This window comes from Bombus affinis, chromosome 5 (assembly GCF_024516045.1).
Source record: "Bombus affinis isolate iyBomAffi1 chromosome 5, iyBomAffi1.2, whole genome shotgun sequence".
Taxonomy (NCBI): domain Eukaryota; kingdom Metazoa; phylum Arthropoda; class Insecta; order Hymenoptera; family Apidae; genus Bombus; species Bombus affinis.
The window spans coordinates 13988915-14013839 of NC_066348.1; the positions used below are offsets into that span (position 1 = coordinate 13988915).

General features: G+C 42.1%; 1 protein-coding gene across 4 annotated transcripts in view; it reads left to right on the plus strand.

Moving 5' to 3' along the window:
- Positions 1-24925, plus strand: part of LOC126915941 (protein outspread) — a 212640-nt gene that overhangs the window by 42574 nt on the left and 145141 nt on the right. For all 4 annotated transcript variants that reach the window (XM_050721144.1, XM_050721145.1, XM_050721147.1 and 1 more), the window contains exon 2: positions 19936-20016. In XM_050721144.1, coding sequence (XP_050577101.1) covers positions 19936-20016 — 81 coding nt within the window. The remainder of the gene's footprint in view (positions 1-19935; positions 20017-24925) is intronic.

The following is a 24925-nucleotide window of genomic DNA, read 5'->3' on the forward strand; positions in this document are numbered from 1 at the left end:
AAACTATATCGTTTCTCTATTACAATTCATAAGAAAAATATAAAATTTAAAGGGAATAGCGAAGGATCCGCAATTACTATGCCTCGAGATAAGGATAAGGTTCGTAATCGATGTTACAATAGGTGTTAATAAGTTGGTATTAAAAAAAGAAACTTGTAATTGGCTAATCGTTTCATTCGACGAATGTGATTTTCGAACAAGAAGAGGAATTTTTACAGCAAAACTCTGTACAATATTTTAGATAAAATCTCTGTGCACGTTTCGCAGCAAAATTTTATACCAAACTTTTTCTTCTATTTTCATTTGTAGATTATGCTTTTGCACTTTGTACAGAAAAAATGGGAACTGCCTGTATTTGCACATCTCTCGCCTCATATTTCCTCCTCCTTTTTTGTCCGTATTACTCGTACCGGAGACTTTACCGACTCGACTTGGCTGCGTGGAGTACGTTGACACAGACCGGTCGCGAAAAACGAGATTTCTTTCTTTCCCGACGTTCCCCTCTCTTCCTGTGCAATTACCATTTCGCGAGGTGTCATTACCGACCAGTCGTCCGGTTTCGTATCTCGGGCTAACACACGACGAAGGCGTGGTACCTTTCAGGGTATGCGACTGCAGGTGCTTTCGAGAATAGCGAGACGGTCGAGAGGTCGTGCTTAAGCGTGCCACTGTGTCAGTAACAGTACTCCTCGTAAAAGACGCTCGGCCTCGGAGGTCGCGACCCACGACCCGTCTACGTGATACCTCTTAACGCGTAACGAGCTTTAAACAGTCCTCGAAAGCACCTGCCCAACCAAGGCCTTATTAAGGAGCACCTAATAAGCCAAAGGGACGATACGAGTGTAGGTAAGCTCGTGTTTCGATACCTGACTCGTTTCTTCTAGCTCTTCGTTTAAGCGTTTTGGTGTCTGCGAGAAAAAGAATTTTGACAAGCTGTAATTTACGATTTCTAATATTTTTTTTGGATCTTTGAGTGGTTTGATATTTACGGTATCGGCCAATACTTTGGAATTAGGCCACATGTTGCGTCGAATCGAAGAATTTCAGAAAATTCTACGCGTTCGCTACGTGTCCCATAGAATGCAACAACGTGGGAAAGATAATTGGCTAAAACTGTGCTACTTTGGCAAACTATTCTGCGAAACGTCTAACGATACAAAGAAAATTGCTTTTTATACTCGTTGTATTAATTTCGAAGTAATTACGAGATTATTGACAAGAAGATTCGATGCAAACAGCGTTAGAGATTCTCGTAACTTTTGCTCGATGGTGTATCTTCAGGATTTAAGAAGCTAGGTATTTTTTCTCCTCAATAACCAAGTTATTCTATCCGATATTCAGCTTCAAGTACCTCAAACGTACAAGACACGTAGCGGAAAGGGCAAACGAATTACCCTCAATTACGAGGCAGTAGATCAAACCCTGTTATTTACCGAGAACCCATGAAACGAAAAAAATTCCGACATTCAACTCGCTGCTCACTATTACTATTACAGAAGTGGTACGTAAGTCACGGTTCGCTTTCGAAATTTCGGTGCAATCAAGACGTTGGACGTTATCGATGTTCGGTGTAGCAGGCGAATTTTCTCTCGGCTTTGAAATGTGTCAATTATTCCGGTATCGCGGTTTCCTCCAGTCGGACGTTTCTCACAACCTCCGCGAGTTCGATGTCTTTTTTCCTTCTTCCCCTGGAGCCATTGATTTCCATCGAGGTAATTTAGCGGGCTGTCGGATAGGTACACAGTGACTCGCCACAGTATTTGAATACTTGCCATAGAAAATATCAGAAAACATAACAGTCGTAAATTAGATTAATTGAAAGGATTTTCATCAGAAATAACAGTCATAAACAACCACAATTTGTTTGGTTGCCGGCAACCATTATCGATTATGGAAATTGTTTTCGCTTACGAGTAACAGCTATTAATTTCTTTAAATATACTCTGATCGTCATTTTTCTGTGTATTTTAATCTTTCTATTTAATTTTAATTTATACAGTCGATCGGCACGAACGTCCAAGCGACTCGATCGACCGTTCAAATAATTCTATGATTTTTCTGAAGCGCCTGTTCGCCACAAGTGTCTCGTAACTCTATCTCTATTTGCTTCCAACTTTACCAATGTGACCGTGATGACTGTAGCACATCGTATGCCGCGCAAAACCATTTATACAAGCCGCGTAATATATTCGGAAGAAAAGTTTCTACAAGTGTTTAGATACTTTGGTGAACCGCTGTACGTATTTCGGTGACGACATCTGGATACCGTGTACTAGACAGGAATCCGTACAGAGACTGTTTCGAGGTCCATGTCTTTCGAGTGAAAGGCCTCGAGGGACATTGGACGGGGGACAGACAGATGGAAAGATTCGATGGGAGGCTAACCGTTGCCCAACTTGACTCTCGACCGATACTGAAATTGAAATTCGAGAAACTCTCGTGAGAAATTGGACGTCGATACTCACCAGGCAGCGTCCACGGGTCACTTTCGTTCTGTTTACTCGTCCGGCCGGATTAAAATCGATATCGGTATCGAAGAGCTAGACTTTCTTCGTTTCGACCGCGTGTCGGCTCGTCGAGCGAGCAAAATTGAATTCGACCCGATTCATTGACCCGGTCGAACCGTCACGACCCGTCGCGACATTGTTAACCGGTTAACGGTCGACGCTAACTAGCCGTGGTATCAAAGCTTAAACGATTCTATTCCCGTACCCGGCGGATGCTGCGACAGCTCTTCACGCTGTTTTCACGCTCAGTGGGTCGACCAAGAGTTTGCGAATAGGGGCAAGTGTGTCAATGGTTTTAGGAAGATCGTAACGCGACTTTGGAACTGGCCAATTGGCAATTGTGGGAATCCATCGAGTTACAGATCCGTTCGAGACACGCACAAGCAGAATTTTGTTTGGGAAATGTACAAAAATATTACGAGAATCGTGTTTAATACTAAAATGCGAATGATAGATTTGCAAAATTTGTTCCCTTGCGCGATTCTTAAACGTTCGCAGAGAGTTCTTTTCCATTTCTTTCCTTCTGAAATATTTGGAATTTGTCCGATTCTCTTGGGGGCATTTAAGAGCTCCGCGTCTTTTTATTACTTCGTATTAACTCTCTCGATACGATTGGAATCTGTCATCTTCTCGAAGCAGAATTCGAAGGAATTTTGGATTAGTAGGAAAATGAAGCGAAATACGCGCGTTTGAAAAAATCTAGTCTCCATTTACGATATATCTCAACGAAGTATTTAACGTCGCTAAAAGATCTCCGCGTACGAACTTATCCAACTAAATAACGCGCGACTCGTATAGAAAATCTTACCTTTAAAGATAACCAACTTTCTTTATGAAAAACCCGAAGAAAGAAGAACGAGTTTCTGACGCATGACGTCGTCCAGAAGGAAAATCGTTCGCGTCGATCGGGTGAACGTCCATCCACAGGCAATTCGAACCACTTTCGAGACCATTTTTGGCGCTGAAACATCTCGCGCGGCGTTTCCTTTCAAGGTTAACCTAATTTGACCTGCCTAATTACTATTTCTGTCTCGGCGCGGCTCGGTCGACTCCGCGGTCTGTCCTTTCGTTGCTCGTTTAAACGCCCACGTGGCGAGAACGTGACCGTATGCACGCGGTTCTGACACGATCGATCGAACGAAGATCGATATTAATTTGAAGTAACGGGACGGGAGACGTTCCATTGTGCTCGATACAAAAGCGTCCAAATGTTTTACGATGCGTGTCGTTCACATCGAACACGTCGGTATGCCTGACGATCGTGTTCAAAATAACCAGACAGGGATGTAACCAAAGAAGATATTTTAAACTTTGCCTTTGTTGCATTCCTGTTACATTACTATACACGAAAACAACACCTATGCAATACTAATTTATAGCGCACAGACTATCACGGTAGGTCTTTTATTTGCCTTTTACTTATTACCGATATTCTAACGTAAACATTTGCTCGTTCATTATCACCCACTTGAATTCCCCCGATATTAACTTAAGGCACGAGTTTGTTCCTGTTGAACGTAATAATTGTTTAACGACAAAACACTCTGTGTCGTAATAGTAAAAGCGAACTGGTAGAAACGAAGGCACGTAACGCAAATCTCTGCTCTTTTTGTGATTCCATTGGATTCGTAGGATAGGTATCGATGAGTCGCGCTTCAATTAATTGATCCGGCAAAGTTTACACCATCGTGGAGCGAACGAGTCAGAATTTCAAGCGAATTCCATAGAAATTTTCGCTCTTACGCAATACAGTTTCGGTTTATAGGAATCGGTTTTCGTTCTACGAGTCGTACAGTAATGGAAATACCATCCAAATACTTCGTCTTTGCTCAACTTGGCGAAAGTTTCACTTTCTAGGAATCGTTAGAACCGACTCAGCATCCTAAGAGCCGTCTTTAGAAAATATGAACCACCATAATCGTCCGTATGACGACCAACGAAAAGGAGTTTTAACGATCGCCATGTACAGCGAAAACAAGCGCTATTGCATGGTTCCCCTCTGGTCGGGCTCGCTCTTGCGCGCCGTTTCTCCAGGTTCTAAAAGGGAATATTCCGGCGTCACATTACTCGTAATCCAGCCCGCTAACGAATTCAACTGTCGAGTTAAGGTGAACGGGCATGTAACTCTGGTAACGGTACCGGTGGTTCACGCATATCGTACATAGAAGCCGGTCTGCTATCCCAGCTACCGTGCTCGATTGTTTCCGTATCGATTTCCATTTCTCTCTTATGGCGACCCTTAGGCTAATGACAATGAAACGTATTGCCCGGTATCGGCCATACACACTAGCGGAATTATATTGCGACATTTTAGGGCTCGTTACGCGCCAACAGCCTTCGATCGTGCCGATCGAGACAATAACGAACACCGAAAAATAGACGTCGACGACCTTTTCGCAGATGGAACGCAGATATTCAACTGTTTTATCTGTGCACGCGTTCTCCGACTATCCGTTGGCTCGCTATTTTATCGTGCACGCTTTATTGGAAGGTCGTTAGCCGGTTGAAAGTCGGCGTTATTCGTTTCGATCGGTGGAGCTACAGCGTTAGGGTTGTCCGGAGGCTCGGGAAATATTCTACGCTGCTGTCCAAAGATCCGTAGCTCGTTTAAAAAATTTGAAGTTATTGGGATGGCGAAGAAAATCGACGAATTTTTGGTCCTTAAATCTAATTCTTAAATCTATTTTCAGTCCACTGCTATTGGAACGTTGAACGAATGTCTCGTTCAAACCTTGTTAGCAAGCCCGTCTTCTCTCATACGTTCAAGGATTTTTAGTAACTCGAGCTCTCTCTCTTCTGTTACGTCTTTAGCGTGTGTTTCTTCTCTAGAAGGGGGATAGAGTCACCCTCGGCAATTTGAAATTGTCAGGCGAAACTACGGGATTTATGACACACGCACTTTCTATCGAGATACGATGAATCGAAAGGTAAAACTGTACGCTGTCTAAATGTGTTAAAATTTCGCCGAGTCACGTACCATCCGACAGTCGATACCCAAGTGGCCGTAAAGCTAAATCCTTTTCAAAAATTGGAATTTTCTCCAACCATGTGACGAAGCTGGTCAAAGTTAGAAACCGAACAAACAGCAACGCTGGTTGCAGGAAGTGTCGGCGAGCCAGACGAAAGTGATACGAAGGAACGGACCTCGATGGAAAGTGGCCGAGACCGAGGCCAGTTACGCTGGAATTGGCGTCGTTTCGTCCATTAAATTCTTATTAGAATTCCAACGACCGGGTGACCGTGAAATCGAAGTTGGCCGTCTGTTGGCCGCCAGTCAAGGAAAGCTCATTCGTTCGTGCAACGAGGATTTGTTTTCACCCGATATCGGACAACGTGGGTACCGACATATTGGTATTCGAGGTTCGTCGTACGAAAGCAAGAAACGAGCTGGTTCTTCTGCATGTGCGTCAGGTTATCGGTAATTTTCTTGTTTTGGAGAGAATCGAAGTCCGCGCACGTTCCTCTCTGCATCCCCGGCGCTGCTTCCTACGCTTCTTACTTTTTCGCTGCTTGACCAAGTTTCGTAGGTTTTTCTCTCTCAGAACATTTCTCGAAATTTCTTGTACACGTAATTTTTACGAATATTCCGTCAATTTGTAAACACTTCAGAAATTATTAAAGTTGACGATGCTCGAAACGTGTCACGTTTCTATGAATCCGATCCTACGTTACACACAGTCGCACGTAATTTACACCAGAGAATCGCGCGTCACGACGATTTCAGATTTAGAAATTGCCCAGTGTACTCGTTTGCGATACCCGACCAAGCATAGATTTCCCGGTATTCGTCAAAAGTTGGCGCGAATAAGAGAAACTTGGATCGCTGTTAGCGATTCCTAATGATGGTGGTGCCGATAGCAAGAAAGTACCCGCACGAAGACCAAGGTAAAAAAAAGAGTTTGACCCGAGTATAAAGACGGAGAAAGAGGTAGAGAACTGACACGACGGGGCATACACGGAACCCTACAGTTGCGCATTGTACCTGTGTGATTGCCCTGGGGCAACCACGAGCGGGAGGCTCGACTAGTCATTCTCGACAAGTGCGCATCACGACATCGGTCTACCTTCTATACACCTACGTTTACATCCACCCACGTTTTCCAAGCTTATCCACCTTAAACGTCCGCTTTTCGTATCTCTCTGACGGCGGGCCACGGGATTTCGAGGTTGGTCAGTTGGTTCCGACTTTGAGCCAGGTCAGGAAACCGTCCGCCTCACCATTCTTCCATAATGTTGCATCGTGTGAACATCTTGACCTTGACACGATTTCGATGTTTGCCTCTTTACAAGTTTGCTCCGTTTTTTGGTTTTGTGTTTTGTACGATTGCTTTACACGATTGTTTTATTGGGGCCGTGCAGGTCGAAGATTTATCAATCGTAGTAAAATGCATCGTTTACGAGATCGTTTGATTCTCGACGTTGAAGCAAACTGTTGTTATTTCTGTATTCAGAGGTAGGATCACAATAGCTATTATTTTATTCTTTGGATAAATCTATCACATCGTTCTCAGCTGAAACAACCTTTATCGTACTTCTTACATGGACCAGGGATAAAAACGGAAGAACATCGTAAACCTATCGATTAAATCTATTGATTGTATCTAGAACTATCTTCTAGTTGCTGTTTATTGTAACTAGCGCATCTGCATATGGATGGCGAGCGCGAACTGCCGTTGTCATTTTCGACACAAAGATCATCAGATAATTAGAATAACTTGAAAGACTTTGTCGAGGGAGCTTCGTTAATATTTCGACGTAAAAGTGGACGCTTTAATAAAATTAAAGATCTCTCAAAGATTGAAATTGTACGTAAGGATTACACAGAGCAATAGTATCGCGACGTTTCATGTTCTCGCGACGTCGCCGTGTAAAAGGGTTTCTTAATAACGTTCGTACGTTTATTAAAGACACAAACAGCGGCCAAATGGGAATGAAAGTGTAGAAGGAAACGTATGTCGTCGATTTCGCCTCGATACGAGATCGCAGAAGGTTAATTCGAGCTCGTGGGAGCAATCGGCGAGAAGGACGTTAATCTGTAGGCAAGATAATTCCAGATAAATAACCAGTTATAGAAACACCTTCGAACGATAACAGATTATTTAGATCTTCCTCGCGTAATTATACATACGTGGGTCTATTAGCGACCGCGAAGTTGTCGCAAACGGCAAATTTAAGTCGGTGATTATTTTACGAGTATTTATTTTACATATGTACTTTGTATACATTTGTAACATTTTTATTATGAAATATTCCTATTAATGAACTGTACAGTTTTTGTTTAAGATCTGCCACTGTTAGCTGATTAGCATCGAAAAAGTAATTATTCTATTATTTCGGTATTTCGTTATTCGGATACCGTTGTCCGTATATTAAATCGAACATAGGAGGCTCTATTGTGTTATATTGAATTTTCAGCAAAACTATGTACTATATCATGCTTACACGTCGAATGTCGCAAACACCTGTCGGTGTTCGAAAATCGAAAAACAAGAAGTTACGTGGCGGTGGAATGTTCACGGTGAACGCCACGTAACGCAGCAGAGGGCCGTAATATCCATGAAATGTCAATAACCGACACAGCTATAGCATTTTACATAATGAACCACGTAGACAGAACCGCCTCGTACCCGATCAACGTGTTTCTTCCTTTCTTCTTTTCCACCCCTTCCTCTCCCAACGATTCCTCGTTATTTTTATCGCGCGAGCCACGAACGAAGGATGTGTGTTCTCAGCTCGCACTCGCAGGTTCGTTAGTGATTTAACTGGTAACAATGGTGTACAACACAAGTCTGTAGCTAATTATTTCGCATATACAGGGTGTTTCTAATGTTTTCAGCCAACAGCAGTCAGGTCAGACTTGGTCCACATACGAGTTCACGTTGCGACGAGTAAGATTCAGCCGGCAACAGTTCATTCGATCAGACACTGACTAGAACGTCGTATAAATAAATCCAACAGAATAAAAAAGCTTCGTCAGCTGATTAATAGAAACTAGAATATTCCTGGCGTATAGAAAAATTATTCGCAACATAAATATTCCCTACGTACTTCGCGACAGCCTGTATAACGTTCTGCCCCTATTTCCACTTGTGGATTACGCTTCTGCAGTTTGGTTAGAAAAATTAGGAACACCCTGTACTTTCATACATGCCTGCTTCTATATTTCTGCTTCTTTTTTCTCCTTATTACCTCTTCCTCCAGCTACAACGAGGTAACGACGAGGTAACGACGACGAAACACACAGGCTGCGTTCGATCCCACGTCTTCGACCTCCTCGACGCTTCTCTTGGGCAATTCTTTCGAAGTTAACCAGCCGGGTTATTTGTATGCATTTGTATGCACAGCTGTATTGTTGTTGCAAAACATGCGAGCGGGTAATCGACGTAACACGCGAGGAGAGGGAACTGGCGGAGAAGAGAGGGCAGGGAGAGAGACAAGGGAGGTGGGTTAATCTTGCGTAACGTAATGATTCTCTCTCGGTACGATGCGGCTGCTGTTGCCGGTGCTGCCGCTGCTTTTCGATTTCTTGCGTCCCGAGCATGATCGATGATGGTAAATCGTACGAATGCTTTACAATGATAATGATACGTTGCGATTCTACGCTTGCCTGCTGCGTAGTAGCAACTTCCCCACAGCTCGCCAGCCCTCTCTGATTTCTCTGTTTCACAGGGGACATTGTGGAATAATGACTGCCCCACCGATGGGGCATTCGATCGTACGTTGATTTGCTTTTTTCAAGCTGGCGGATTTGCAGAGAGGTTCACCGGCACAAAAAAACCGCGCACCGTGACTGGATATTACTATTTGTTGATCAGACGTTAAAGGGTAGTTTTTAAGAGATTCACGGCATGTCTGCGCGTAATGACGATCGAACAGTGAAAGATTAGTTTTGACGGATTTGATTATCGAGTCGAATAGCGTTGTGGATAGTAGAGTACGTCGAAAACGTTACATATTAAACGTTAAGTCGTCGGAAAGTTAAAGAAGCTCGCGGTCTCTTCTCTACGTTATTTCCTGTATACGATGGAAAATCTTGTCGTATCGATCTCCGATATAAATTTCGTATCTCGTCGGCGACGTTTAAGAATCGATTAGCCCCGCTTTCACTTTCCCCGGGACCTCCTTGATCCGTTTCACGTAATCGTCGTTTAAAAACAAGACACGTAAGATGGTTCTGCGATCTTTGCACAACCCGTGGTCCTGCTGGACCAGGTAAGCGATCATTAACTGGTAAATTGTTTCGACTTCGGTTCACCGTACGTGCACAATGTGCACCTGAAAAACGTTTCTCCTCGTTTTCTCCGGCTTTCTTTCGCCCTCTGCTCGTTTTTCCATGGTTCCTCTCACACCTATCGATTAACGGAAACGTCAGGTTGGCCTCTTTAGTCAAGACGGCCGAGCAAGATGGCTTTTCCCGGGCGGAGGTTTAACGACCACTTAATGGTAGGATTCGCGTTGAAAACTCTTCGCTAATTGTGGTTACGCGTAGAAACGGAGCAATACGATGGATACCGGTCGTGGGAAGGAGACGAGAAGAACCGCTGAGAACGAAAACCGAGCATCTGGAACTAGGTAAAGCTCGCTTTTGCTCGATCGAGCGTCGATCGTTGGTTCTTTCTCGAACGATCCTATACTTTCTTTTACGCTCATGAACGATGGTTTTCACGCTATGCAATTCCAACGCGAATTCCCTCCTTTTTTCCTTTTTCCTATAATTGATAGGTACATTTAGGTCGATCGTTTAACCTTAATGTAACCTCCGTTATCATTTAAACGCATCGTCCCATTAATTTCGTACTGCCGTAACACGTTTTCATAACTCGTAAAAGTATAATCAACTTCTTATAATAACAGATGCAGTACACACGTTTTTTTCTTCTTATGAAAACTGGCAATGGAGCCAGTTATTACGGTAGCTATTGCGCCATCACGATTATCATTATGACTATCCAACCGAAGGGCTGATAGGATTAAAAAGGATCGTTTGACGTGATTCTGTCGACGATGGCGCAAAGAGGCCGTAAATGTGGCTCATCGTGGCAAGTAGAGTCTGAAACGCGACGAAGTGATAGGATGGCCTCCTCCGTGACGGAATTCGCAGGGCAACACCAGTTTCTTGAGGTTTTCCACGGTTGTTACGCGGTCGCTAAGTTAATTGAGTAGAAAGCCACTGAAACTGGAAATCAGTCGGCGTGTCAAACGTCGAGGCGGATAGAGACGCCCCGCGGTGGAGCTAGTGTCATCAATTTAGTCGATGGAATCGATTATTCGACGGTCCGGTCGTTTGGAATCGAGGCTGCGGATTTTTCACGTTCACATTGCTTCTCAATTATCGTGTCGAATGCCTGTTTCTTGCTTTTACGTCGATTTACCTGTTGCAGGCAAAAAGTAACGTATACCTGGCAAAACCAGGCTAGAATCGAGTACAATTTAAAAGATAAAAAGGGATACGATTCCGTGTCCAATGGACGTACAGGCGATAAAAACATTTCCTATATGCGTTAGCTCGAATCGAACGTGTTAATCGTCCGTGGATTATTTGAATGTCGTGGCGAGTTAAAAAAGTCTGCACGAACAAGTCGAACGCTGTGAAAATTACTAACGACAGGCGCCACATTTCTCAGTGTTTGAATTAAAGAAATAGCCATATTTGCAAAATTCAGCACACTTATTACCATGGCAATGGCGTAACGTACCAGGTGTGCTCAAATTACTTGACGATATTTCGTTACTAAGATGTATGTCGTAAGCTTATTGAAAAAGTGTAACGGCAAGTAAAAACATTTTTCAGCGACTTGGTATATATAAACTACCTATATATTTATTTCTATTTATATACACGCGCCAGTAGCTAAAGGCTACAAATCCATTTATTTCAATTCGTATTCTTATTACACGAAAATTCGTAGACACGGCGATGAGAACCTAAAAATTCTGATCGAATCTCTCGATAGGTTTATATAACGTGTCGTGCCGAAATACGTGATAAAATTTCACGCTGGAAGAAGCACTCGTACGATCCAGCCATACGAAATTCAACCGGCAATCGACGTATTGAAACTATTCAGATATGTATAGCTTTATGTGCTGAACTGAGTTAGATGCGTGGTAGAGATACTTGTATGTGAGTATCACTATGTGGAAGTACGTGTGTGCGCGGCGTCTCGAAAACAGATGAATGTAAACTGTTGAGTCGGTTAACAGTCGGGTATAGAAGGAAGTGCTGAGACGCGTGCAAGTGTGTATCGATGAATATCTTAGAAATCGTCCGTAAAATAAATATATAACTGTTCTAATATTCATTCCAAGTGTAAATTTAGCGTTCCTATAACATTATTTCCGCTATTAAGATCCACAATTCTCAACAGAAACTCTTCAAGAAGCGGTTTTATGGTTTCTCCATTAACACGATCTCGCAGGTGGAACCGATTCGTCCTTGATCCCCTAGGCTGTTAAAAAATAGAAAAAAATTGTACCGATCGGTAATAGATATTTCTCTGCGGCGGTGAAAACGAACGTGTGGACACGTAACTCACTCTTTAATCTTTTCGTCGATCGATTTCTTGTCGCGATAATATCTCGATACCAGGATGCTAGGTGGGGACAGGTTTCTCGGACGAGAGAGGAAAGCAGAAATGCAAGAGCGAGGGTTGGTCGAGGTGGCCAGAATGGACACCGGATGTGGGATATGCAGACGACGAGATGCGTGGGATTCCCCGTGTGATGCACGCGAGCGAGTTCTTCGTGTCTCGAGACCGGTAAGAGAGAAACGAAGCTACGACGAGGTGAGACTCTTCTTGGTGTTCAGTTGCTGCACGTAGAAGTCTCGATGCTGCCTCGACAAATCGTCGATCGTACCGCAAACACCGCTCGGTGAACGGAATCTGTGTGGACGTAGGGAGAAGGGAATTGGAATCGCGGTTAAAAAGAAATCGTAGAAGCGTTGTTTTGTCAGGTGATCACGGATCGACGTCTTGTACGATGAGTTATCAAGACGCACATATATATATATATATGAATTCTTAGCAATATCAAAATTGAGAATATCTCCGGAGATAAAAATATTTTTGCGCCAACGGGTTAACACATTTTCGTTGGGAATTTCAAACGGCATCGATTAATCGCGATTAAGAGGAAATCGCGGCGTTGTTTTGTTAGATGGTCACGAGTCGAGATCTTGTCCGGACAATTATCAAGACACACATGGTTTCTTAGCAATATTGAAATTAAGATACGTCGTTTTCTGCCACAGACGCGAGATATTTCAACGATGTAGAAACGATTATTTTTCAGGTTCGTTCGGAATTCCTCTTTTTGTTTTCTTTGTTGGAATAAGAAATTCAGAGGAGAGAAATTCAGCCAAACATCGTGCATCACGAAATTAGTTTGAAAGGGTGAGAATAGCGACGAACAGTTAACGCGGCATTAGTCTAATCGTCGCTCTGTTCCGACACAGTCAGAGGGCAATACCTGTTGCGTTCGAAAGACGTCAGATTTACGTTGCTGGGTAGAAACTCGACGATGTAAATTGGTTTGCCCGCGAACGATTTCATGGGCGAGTTCCGCGATGGGGGAATCGTCGAATCGCATTTACACTCGATTACCGCACGGAAGAAATGAATTCGCGGCGATAGAACGTTAACGATTCGCCGTTCCTCCTCTTGATTCTCTCTCTGAACGAAAACCGTCTCTAATAAGAGATCCGCCTCGTTACTGAATCTAAACGGACATCTATCTTGCCAGGCTTCCTGTATTCCGACAGCGTGCGCCGGCCATACGATCACGTAGTGTATGTACACCACCACACGAAAGTATCCGGACAACACCTGGCTGCCTTCTACACAATGCAATGTAATAATTAAATTACAGATAAAAGCGTGTTATTACCGATGATAAGTGCTGTAATAGGTAATCTAAAGTTATGGTCTTCTAACTTTATAAAAAGGTGATCGGAAAGTAACGTTTCTAGGTATTAAAACGTTGCTTGCCATGCGACACGTTATTATATGTATTTTATCTCGTATTTCGATTATCGCATCAACGGGATAACGTAAGTTGTTGATTTTGAAATAACGTAAAATGATTCTAGGACTTTGTTTCATTTTATCCAGAATGTTCGATGACATGTTTTTTGAAAATCCATGCAAAGATAAAGATCATACAGGAAAGAAAGATTGGATTTTAGAGAATCTTCCTTTCTGTAGTATCGAGTTTTCGTTAACACGTCCTTTTTATTAAATTCACAGACTATCGCCAGAAACGCGACTATTACCATACTTGTCACGTTCTCAAAATAAAGAACGCTTCAACGGGACCTTTTTTATTGGCCAGGCGTCGCCTACGACACGGTCTGATTGGCTAACGAGTTGGCTGACGCGGTAGATTTTTAATTGCTTTCATAAAGCTTGGCTTGTTTCTTCGACGTTCGTTGTTCGCCATGTTTCAAGCTGGCCTTTTAGACGTTGAGAGGCGTCGGGGCGCACCTACACCTTCTCCGTGATTGACTTTATTAGAGATTAGCGCGGTTGATCTCGAGTGGGCCCGCATCTCGGTCGCGTTTAGAGCTTAAGGACTGGCAAGGACTCGGTCGAAGCGTGTCAAGGACGACCGCGAGAAAGCCACGAGAGAAGGAGAGACCTCTTTGCCTCGAACGATCAACCTGTTGTCCAATTATTGCCAGTTGCCGAGACGAACGTGTCCCTCGATTGCGCAATCCACGCTACGGCAGGTCATCGACTGATCTTTCAGCTTTGGATTAGTACATCGACGTTCGTTGATCCGAGCAAATGTCGGGAAGTTTGGCACCACGGATGGCGGAAATGTTTCTCAGAGCCTGTCGTTGAGATGATTTATCGAAACATCGATGGAGATTACGATGTTAATTAATATCGGTTATAGTTCTTCGTGGGATCTCGTGGTATTAGGTCAGCTGAACAGAGACGGCGAATATCCTTCTGGGAAGATTGTTTAGCGAAACGACGAATGTAAAAGGCGTTGCCGAACGCTTGTAATCTTTCTGCTTATTTAGCAATATTTATTACGTCAGTTATATATCGAAGTTTATATATTAAAGTTACAAGTCAACGAGATCGTTCTGGGAAGATTATTCGGTAATCGTTAGGTGACGAATGCAAAAGACGTTGCTAAATCCTCGTCTTTCTGTATATTTCTATATTATACGAATTTTCCATTCCATGTTATTACTCGCATAAAACGCGATAAAGTTTACGGGCAAAATAATTGCGGTAGTTTTCCAACGCGCTTTTGTCCAGATGCGAGATAGTATGGCGTGGGGGAGAGTCGGCTGGCCGGAAGTCAATTGTGAACGTGCGACGGACGACAGGAAATCAGCGGACGCCCGGACGGAAAGCGGTTAAACAGAGCGTAGATTCGATGCGATCGATTCGACCGGACAAAAAGCACAGCGTCCACAGAGAGAAAGATACAGGATCTTTAGAATTATCTCGGTGGATAGATCGAACATAGAGGTGTGTTGTAGCCATAGCCACGAAGGAATTCGCGATTTTATTGGCTTGTTTCTTAGTGGAATCGCGATTCTAATCGTCCTCGATAAGCTAACTGGACTGTGAATCCGGACTGGCTCGTTCCCGGAACACCGATATACAATTTATGCATACTTTTCTCCTTCCTTGCGAAAGAAAGATCACGCCGCATTACCAGCGTTTGTTTCGTTTTCGTAATACCGAAATCGATCCGACATTTTCTTCGATGCTGGTCGCCATATAAGTACGTTACGAGGCAAAAGTTTTCGATCCTTTCTCGATCATATTGAAAACATTTGAACATTCGTCGTGAAAATCTTGCAGCAGCGTACCGCGTGTACGTTTGATATATTTTTAAATTTCGCTGAACGCTCCGACGAGTGGATCGTGGTAGATGTTGCAGCAACGTTCGTATTTTACCTTTGGCGTAATTGAATTCAGTATGCTCAACCTTCGATCGGTACATAAGGCGAAATCCTTGGTACGTAATTGGTTAAACGGGTTCCAGGTCGATCACATCGAGAATTAAACATAATGTTATGCTAGATTTACTGCAGCGTGCACTAATTTGTAACAGACCTTAATTTTAGTACTCGTTGTAGTAAAACGCAGTACATGCCAATATCGAATGTGGCTACAAATTATCAGCGATATAACATCGTATTTGATCCTTAATTGATGATACGATTACGCACTGCATACCATGGTAACGATACATAATAACAGCGTCAAAAACCAACGAAATCATAAATTCCCTTTGAACGTCTGTTATCATCCTATCCGAGGAATATCCAAGAATAGTCATTTCGTATCTTTCATTACAATGTTAATTTAATCAGTAAGACAACTTCTTATTAATTATACATATAATTAAACATACGAAAGATAAAATGCGAATTAAGAAACAGATAAATTTAAACAATGATACACTCGGATTGGTATAACTTTGACTGTTAACGTTCTTTATACGTACAACACGCGTCGCTTTATGCGTTTCTCCAGCTATGAAGATCATCGATAGCCAATCGAAACATATCGAAAGATAACGACACAAATTGTATCTATAAACGATAAATATTTCGATCTTCGTTGAATCACGATGCTACGAAACGTTAGACAAAATCACCAAATGCTTCTCTAATTTACGCTATAGCGTAAAGTTCGATGCGTTTCTCGACCGTGAGCAGAATAAACGCGTTGCCGTTCATTTATCTTGCGCGTAATTGCGCTCACGGCAGAGATCTCGCGGCGTAAATTAGTTTATCGTGGACAAGGTTTCTGTTAGACCCCATTTCACAGTGGAATTCCGCAGTGGCGCGCGCATGTTTAGGCATCGAGGCTTTTTGCCGGTGTCCGTGATCTTTTGTTTAGCCCATACAAGGGTACACCATAATTTTCTGCAAAGAAAGACGCGCTCACGGCTAGAACGCCAACACGGCGTTCCTCTTTCCGCGAGGAACACGGAGCAGGGGAGAGAGCCGAGGGACTTTATTTCTCCATAAAGCCGAGTGAATTCTCGTTCTTGCTCGCGCAGGCCAGATGATCGCCTGGTTTCGTGATTGCCACGCACTGGAAAATGATCGTCAGTCACGGGAACGAAGACGTATCGCTCTTCTTACAGGTCCTGCGGACTCTTTTTCGTCCCTGTTCTTCGCGCGAGAGCTCCTTTACGGTTTGCTCCTTCGGTTTTACATGTCGAATATTTTAAAGATGTTTCGCGAATGTAAGGTAGAAGCGTCTTTTGTTTCTTTCTTATCTTTTTCTTCTTCTTTTAAATAGAAGTCTCGATTTTGACGTTAGAGCGAGCGACGACTAAAATACGAACCTTGTCGAGCGAACAAATCAAAATGAAATTGTACGTTGCGAGGAGAAAAAGACATTTTTATCTATGGATTATATATCACAGAAAAACATGGGAAATTATATGTAACCCATAAAATTGATAAATCTGTAAGACTTCCGTGAGAAGGAATTTAAAATATGAAACTTGCACCAAGGAAATCGAAATGAAATTGTATAACGCAAGGAAAAGAACACGCTTTCATTCGTGTAATTACATTTTACAAAAAAAAAAGAAAAAGAAAAAAAAAAGAAAAAGAACGAACATTCGAATATTAGAAACTACACCATTATATTCTATATATAATTATGAAATTACGAAAGTAGAATCTTAAATGAGGAGACACTAACAATTTACGAAGAAGAAATTGCAAAGTGTAAATTGCTGTGAAATTAGCCTCCATATGAAGTACTTCACGGCTACTTATCATATTTCAGCCCACCGTGCACTGGTATCTTGTATTATAAAATCTTACACTCTTCCACAACCTTCAACAGTTACCTTCCACAACCAATTCCTAACTCGTGTAATAAAATCGATATCGTTATACATTAATCCAGTTCCATACATTAATTAGTTTTATATTTTCGCTAAACTTCACGGATTTCTTATCTATTCCAAAAAGACCTCGTATCTTCCTATCGTAAACATTTTTAATCGATGCCGTATTAAGATCAGCAGATCGACAAAGTTGTACTTGTCCTTTCTTTCTCTTTTTATTCCACTACCTTCGATTACCTTCGACTGGATGCACGGGTTGTTATTAAGCACGGGAAATCTGGGTCGTCGCGCGTCATTCTAGGTGAAATTTCTTCAGCTGTCGAAGATCGCTCGATCGTCCCGAACATGTATACTTAATTCCACGACAAAGTTCTCGAGCGAGAGGAAAAACCGTTCGCTGATTCGCGTGGCTCGTTGCCTTCTCGGGATGCAACTTTCGTAACGAGCGAAAGTGACGCACGGTCGTTTTGTTTCCCCTCGATATATCGCGTTTTTTTTCGAGATATTTGGAAAGCGCGGTGTAAAGCTATCGAAACTGGCTTCCGTGCATCAACGGAAGCGATTCCCGTGGAGTAATGTAACGCGAAAGAGGTGCACGCGAGCTTCATTATCATATTTCCAAGGAAAACGATCCGTCGAAGTTGCTCCTTCGGGGAAAACATGGAAAATTATGCGCTCGGTAACGAGTATGTGTTAAAACCTTGCTGTTTCTTTAAATATACGTTGTTTTAGACGTGTAATGAGAATATGATGAAGCCACAACCGAGGAGTTTACAAGGAATTAGGGTTATAACGAGCAATTTTTATTTAAGAAAAAAGAAGAAATCAGGATGGATACATTGGGATATTACTGTTATAAAAGGGCTCTCTAATTACAAAGGCGAATATACAAGAAAATGTCAGATTCTCGATCAGCTCATTCCAAGTACGATCTCTTCCTTTCCCTCCCGAGAAATTCCAATAAATAAATTCGATCTTCCAGATAAGAGCTCTCGAATAGTACAGTCGAAAATTCCCAATTATTACGCTTTTATCCTAGTTTAATCCTAGTTCCAGTCAAAAAGAACAAACGTACGATCAGTCTATATTTTCTGTGGAAAGAGAATTTTTAGTTAAAGTGGCTTTCATCGATCGTTGAAATAAATATATCGCTATGAGTCGAGGAAATACTACGAGAAACACGTGAAACACGTGAAACGTACGCTTGCTCCTGATGAATGACCGATTTAAGATTCCTCGAAGATATTGTACGTGCTCACGTGACTTTCCTTTCCATCTGAATGGCCGCCGTTTCTGTTTCTCTTCCTCTTTCTCGAACCCTTCGATCCAATCCTCCTTAGCTTCTCTCTCTCTCTCTCCTTCACTGTTTCTCGTTCTTCCTATCCCTGGACGGTAGCCCCTAAATCTTCCTCTAAACATAATAATAGAGTTTGAAGAGGATCTGGCGTGCAGCCGCGGCGTTGTTGGAAAGTTTGATTAGCTCGCTGCATGGAGAAGCTCGTTCCATGAACGCGACGGGAGATTGCTTTTCGTGGTTGATATTCCGCTTATGTTTTCTCTGGAATGTCGACGACGATGGACACCGCCGGAACTTTTTTAATAATTATCTCGTTTCATAGTTTCTCTCTTCTTCTCTCTCTCTCTCTCCCATTCGTTTCGAGGGTCAAAGCGTGGATATTATAGCGGGGTTGGTAGTGTTTGGGTGGAGAACTAGTTGCATAAGTTAGACAGTTAATGAGCTGTTATATAAAACAGAAATGTATCTTTTTTTATGTATTTATTATGTATTTATAAGTTTCGAGTGTCGTTGATATTACGATGGAGCTGGAGGGTGTTATTCGGAAAACGAGAGCGATAAAATAGAAAATTAATGAAGTCGATACGCACGAAAGAAAGAAACGACGTTTTCTTTCGTTCGATACATGTTTGCTTCTTCACGTACGTTTCTCTATTGTTCGCGTTGGAAGATCGAAGTGTAAATATATTATCAAAGCGGTGTTGAAGGGACGTGGAAGAAGAGGAACGAGTTAACAAGTTAACGAGACTGCTGCATAAAACGTAGCATAGATTTACAAGTATATGTTTTTCGTTTATATTCATCGAGGTTAAGTCTCGCTTTACAATGTCCAATCTGTGTCATCGATATTCATATTTCTTTGGTTCGCCAGTACATATTTCTCCGGTGTCCGCCTACAGCCGAGGAGTTCTATAAGCGCGACGTGAAACTACGTAGAAAGTCTTTGTACTCGATAGAAATAATAACGACGTCAGAAGTTCAATGCAACGTGACGAAACGCATAATGCACGCGACGAAGTGTGACTTCTTTGGATTCATTCTGATCTCACCAACCGTTGACTTTTCTTTCTCTGTACCGTCTCTGTACTAGCTCTGTACTATCTCAACGCTGTTCATCGAGTGTCGCTGCATTTATATCTATAAACATTTATAACTTCGATCCAGTGAACATTCTTTTTATCTGGCATAACGTAATACCAATCAGCCTGTTGGCTATTTGTAGAGTTAACGATAGCTACTAGTATCGATCAACGTCAAAATTAAACACGATCTATATTTATGTTGCAGGCAACGAGGAAGATTTCAAAATGCGGGTACCTGTTCGTCGCCCCGGGCTGGGATTTCTCGAATCCGCTGAATCGAACGAAGGTAAGAGAAACGAAACGAATTTTCCACTTCACCGTTAAAACCTATCGTCGAAGAAGATTACGCTAACGCCACCATTTATCAAATTTTGCTGCAGTGTACGCGTTTTTTGGATAAAAGTTCCGAATAAAAAGATTAGGAAAATGATTGTTTACGTCGGTTACGAATAATCTCGCGATAGTAAAAGAGGGTCGTAGGATTAGACTTTCTTCTGTTTGCTACTACACCTGATCAACTAAAGGTGTCTAAGGTATTAATAAACAAATGGATAATGGAATTTCTCTAGTATTTAACAATTATGCGCCGCAAACGAATTTATCTCTAAATATTTGCTAGAAATTTATTCCTACCATTGTATCAAATATTTTGCCCCGAAGAAATTCTTGAAAAATAAATAATTTCCAATCGACGAAGCGAACGACGCTCTCCAGTTACGATTAATAGATTTGCGATTCGAGGACATATTCGAGGACACCGATTTCTCTCTTAGCGCCAAGCTAGCGACAACCACGCGGAAAAGAAGAATCGCTGCGATAACGGAGTGGAAATTAATATACCCGTAGTTCTGTGTTGAATGGGAGCTCACGATCGGCATAAATCTCGGCGGTCTCGATGAAGGACTCGCGGCGGTGGCCGAGATCACCAGGCGCTGCGAGGACAGCGAAATCGGCGGTTCTCTTATCGATCTGGACGCGGCAAAAATTCGATACGAAGCGTTAAGAATCGTGCGTCGCTGTTCGCCGGAGAAAGTTTAGAAAGGAACGGCCGATTCGCAGTTCGCGGCCGTAAATATAAAACGGAGAAAAAACCGGACGATCGGTAACCAGCGAGAACTGTTTGTAATTCGTAGTCACGTACGTACGCGAGCAGTTACCGTAAAATGGGAAAAGGTACGTCGCACGTTGTTCGAGAACGGCTGCTTCCATCATTTTCTATTATTCCTTAAAGTTTCGGTATAGCGTCTTGTGGAAGCGTTTGGACACCTACTTTATAGAAAACGTCATTCATACGTCATTCTGTCTGTGCGTTATAAAAACAGGAATAGAATTGCAGCATGTAAAAAATAAAATCGATAAGAGTAAGCTTGCTAAATTTTCTACTTTCAACGATAGAGTAAAATAGCAAATTTATGTTGCGATGTGTTTTGTCATTTATTCGATGAAAATTTATTTGTTAAATTTTATTGTTAAAATTTTATCGAATCGCTACCTGATCGTTGGAGAATGTCAGAGTCATCAATGGTACTGCGATCGTAATTATCATCCTTTGATATCGACGCCTCGTATATTGATAGAAATTTTGATTCGGTGGTCGTGGCAAATCAAATAGCATTTGTTCGTTGAAGCGATATCGAGAATGGGAAGATGGAATTGGAAACTCGAGGAGAAGGCAATGGTATCGATCGTTTCAGCACTGTTGCGAAGGATCCACAACGAGATCGAGCGCAGGGTTGCACGGTTATCCTCGCTTTCTCGATAATGAGAAAATTGTGCGGTTCGATCGATCTTGTAACACGATCTCGCGATCATAGACTGTCGATAACGCGCCACGTAGCTCGAGGCATCGAAACGGAAGTGATCGATGGCTCAGACGCGGCATTTCCGATCTCCACCTCCGATCATTTTACCACGCTTCCGCAGCCTAAGCTTAAATACCGCGAGATCGACGCGTACGAAGGTGTTCAAGAGTCACCGATGTTTCAACGAGGGATACAGATTTTCAATTAATCTCTAAAGATTATCACGGCTGAAATTCCATTGCGAATTTTCTAACGATACCATCAGGATGTTACTTGCAACCTATACGAACCATAACTTTCCTCGTCTATTCGTCTACGATCGTTCTCCGATTCTTTTATTGGCGATATAGTTTTTTTGTATAACTTTCTTATAGCTTTTGAGCTTTCTTGCCTGTCGTTGTATCAGGTTTTGTATCCCACTGCCAAAGACCATCGGCGAGATATCTCGCATTTTATACGTATCGATGAAGAGCGATCATAACTCAATGACAAATAGGCAACGATAGAAACTGATCTAAAAATGTCATCGAGTATTATGGCACGGACAGGCACATTCCTTTCTTTAGGGAATTCCGAATTGCATATTCTCCCCGAGCTGTAAACCTAACGACTCCGAGCTCAGGTAAAAAATCCCTGGAAAGGACCAGCCGGAAGGGCACGATGGACAGACGAAACCCAACGGCTGGTAGGGTGAATCAGCAACGTAGAAGGACGGTTTATCATCAGACATCGCATTTTAAATATTTCACTCCCAACAAGATCTTACCACCGCCGTGCATCATATCACACGTTACGTTTATACAAGTTCAACGCAGTGCTGGATTATTCTAACACTCGATATATTAAACCTGCTCCACCTTGAGCGTTAATTCATTCGAGGTATCGACCGATCGGTTTGACCTGACCGGTTGCTCTTTAGTCGACGATTCGCATCAATAATTAACGAATATATGTTATCGAATCCATTATGCGTTGGTCGAAATTTCGTTCTACGTATGTATCTATATTAAAAAGAAAGAAAAAGAAGCAAGAAATAAGAGTGAAAGAGAAATTTGGCTTTTCGAACTCGTCAGTCGTAACGCTCTTTTTGGAACAGTTTGTTAAATCGTAGGATCGTTTAGCCGGAGATCGCTATCGTAGAGCATGAATCGATTAGAAGCGTGTATATCGTTATTATAGTATACGTTTCGCGATTCGATCAACGAGTCGAATAGATGCGTGAAGAGCGAGTTTAAACGATCGATTATCGAATTGTACGACGCGTCGTTGCGGAGCCCGTTGTCGAGAAACGCACGAATAGAAAGCGGTTTCATGGATGGCCGTGTTTGGCCTCGATCAACAAACTCTCCCTTGATTTTCTATGACAGCTGTGACTGCTCTTCCGCGAGTTTTTCGCTGTCCCGCGAATAATGACAATTCTTCTTCCGGTTCGCAGTCATCGTTCACCTTGGGAGACGTTCTTCCATACAGAGTATGACAGTATCTTGATCGCGGTGTCGCTTTCGTTATAATCATCGAGTCTGTCGTTGTTTCGTTATTGTTTCCCTCTGCAAAAATTCTGATCTAAATTCTACAAGTTCGTCGATCAAACTATCTCTTCCCTCTTCTTCTCTCAGCAATTTTATCGTGGTTTATAAATCTTTATGTTTCGATCTTGTTCGTTGTTCAACAAAGAGAGAGATTTTCGATTTCTTTAAATAGCGAGATAACAAATTGAAAAATATTTTTGCACAGTATGGAAACGAGGAATGGCTTATATTAACGATTTCTTTATATTTCTCACGATTATAGAAAAAGACGATTAGATGAAAAGTGATACAGAATCAATAATTCTATGTTCGATAAAGACAAAATTACAAAATGTAATAGAAACAAAAAAGGGTAACACAGTGATATGATCGATAGAAGTGTATTGACGTCACGAGAAAGATATGATTAGCGTTACATAATTACAATAAAAAAAGTCCTCCAGCGTTCAAATTATCTTTTCTACGTCATAAACGATCATATATCATCTCGAAAGCCAGACATCTGATTCTAAGAGTTCGCGTTGTCTGTTCCCCAAATTACTCTCATTAGATGACCGCTATCGTTTCGTGTAATGAAAAGGATGCCTGTATATAATACATCGTCGACCTTCAGCCTCTGATTTATTCCCAATTCGCACTTTAATCGAATCGAGCGTAAGAACGAGCATTAATCGAGCCTCTTAGAAGCTGAACCGACGAACTCTGCTTTTTGCGAGTTTCTCAATTTTATTTTTCAGGTAACACGATTAATGCTCGTTCTTCGAGAAACGAGCGATTTAGTGGTACGTTTTTACTTTTTAATTTGTAGGAAATTAAGAAATGAAAATACACGAGATCCATGAAATACACAAAATACAGGAAAAACGAAATATAATTTCGTGAGCGAAACGACTTATTCTTTCAGTTGGATTTATAAAAATATAAATTTGCACAAACCTATGGATAGCCTATTTATCGGAAAGAAATGGCAGAAAACAACAGCAAATTTTACGGCAGGTTAGAAACAATAACCTCGCGAACGTTATTTTTCTCTGCTTCTCAATTTACGGAGTCGCGATCAGCGTTATCGTTCCGAACGATTCAATTATTTCTCTAATGGCTGTTCGATAGGAGTATGAAAATAAACGATTCAAGCTGGATAAAACAAACGTAGGCACCACCGATCGTTATACGGGCCGATAAACAGGGCATCATGGAATAACGAACAACCCGGAAGCTCGGTGGGAATCGGCGGCTCTGTGTATCGTCGTTCTCAATAGGTTGAAACTATCGTGGAAATTACATCGAGCGAGACGCGAGCCTGTAAATCTCGCTCGTTTCACCGCGAGACGTCGGAGAAAGTGAATAATTAGAAGGCGCCTTAAGGCCTTAAAGGCCTTTAAAGCCTAAACGACGAACGGTGCGTAACAACCGTCTTCTCTCGGTTCACAATCGTGACGAGACTCCTTAATTAAGTGGATCTTGCTAATTCATGCGTTTAGCGATGTTGATTTTCATCGAGTTTGTCCATTTTGTTTGCGTATACTATTGTTTTCGTTAGCATTACGTTTTGGGAATATTCTGCGAATTGCGTGATACGGTTACGGAATTTTTTTCCAGCAGTTGTACTTTTAGATATGGAATTTGTTCTAGATTTGCCTGTTTGCTTAGAATTTTTCAGTTTGACGATTCTCTAGATAACGACAGACAATTAGTGCACGATTGTCACGAGATTCCTTGATCGAGCGAATTTTCTTCCAATCTGTACGTTTCTCTTGCGTACGTTATTGCCTTTATTCGATCTCCAATATTTTCCACGAGTTATATTCTCCGAATTTTTCAACGGCAATTCAATCATTTGGCTGTAAAATCTTTGTCGCGTAGA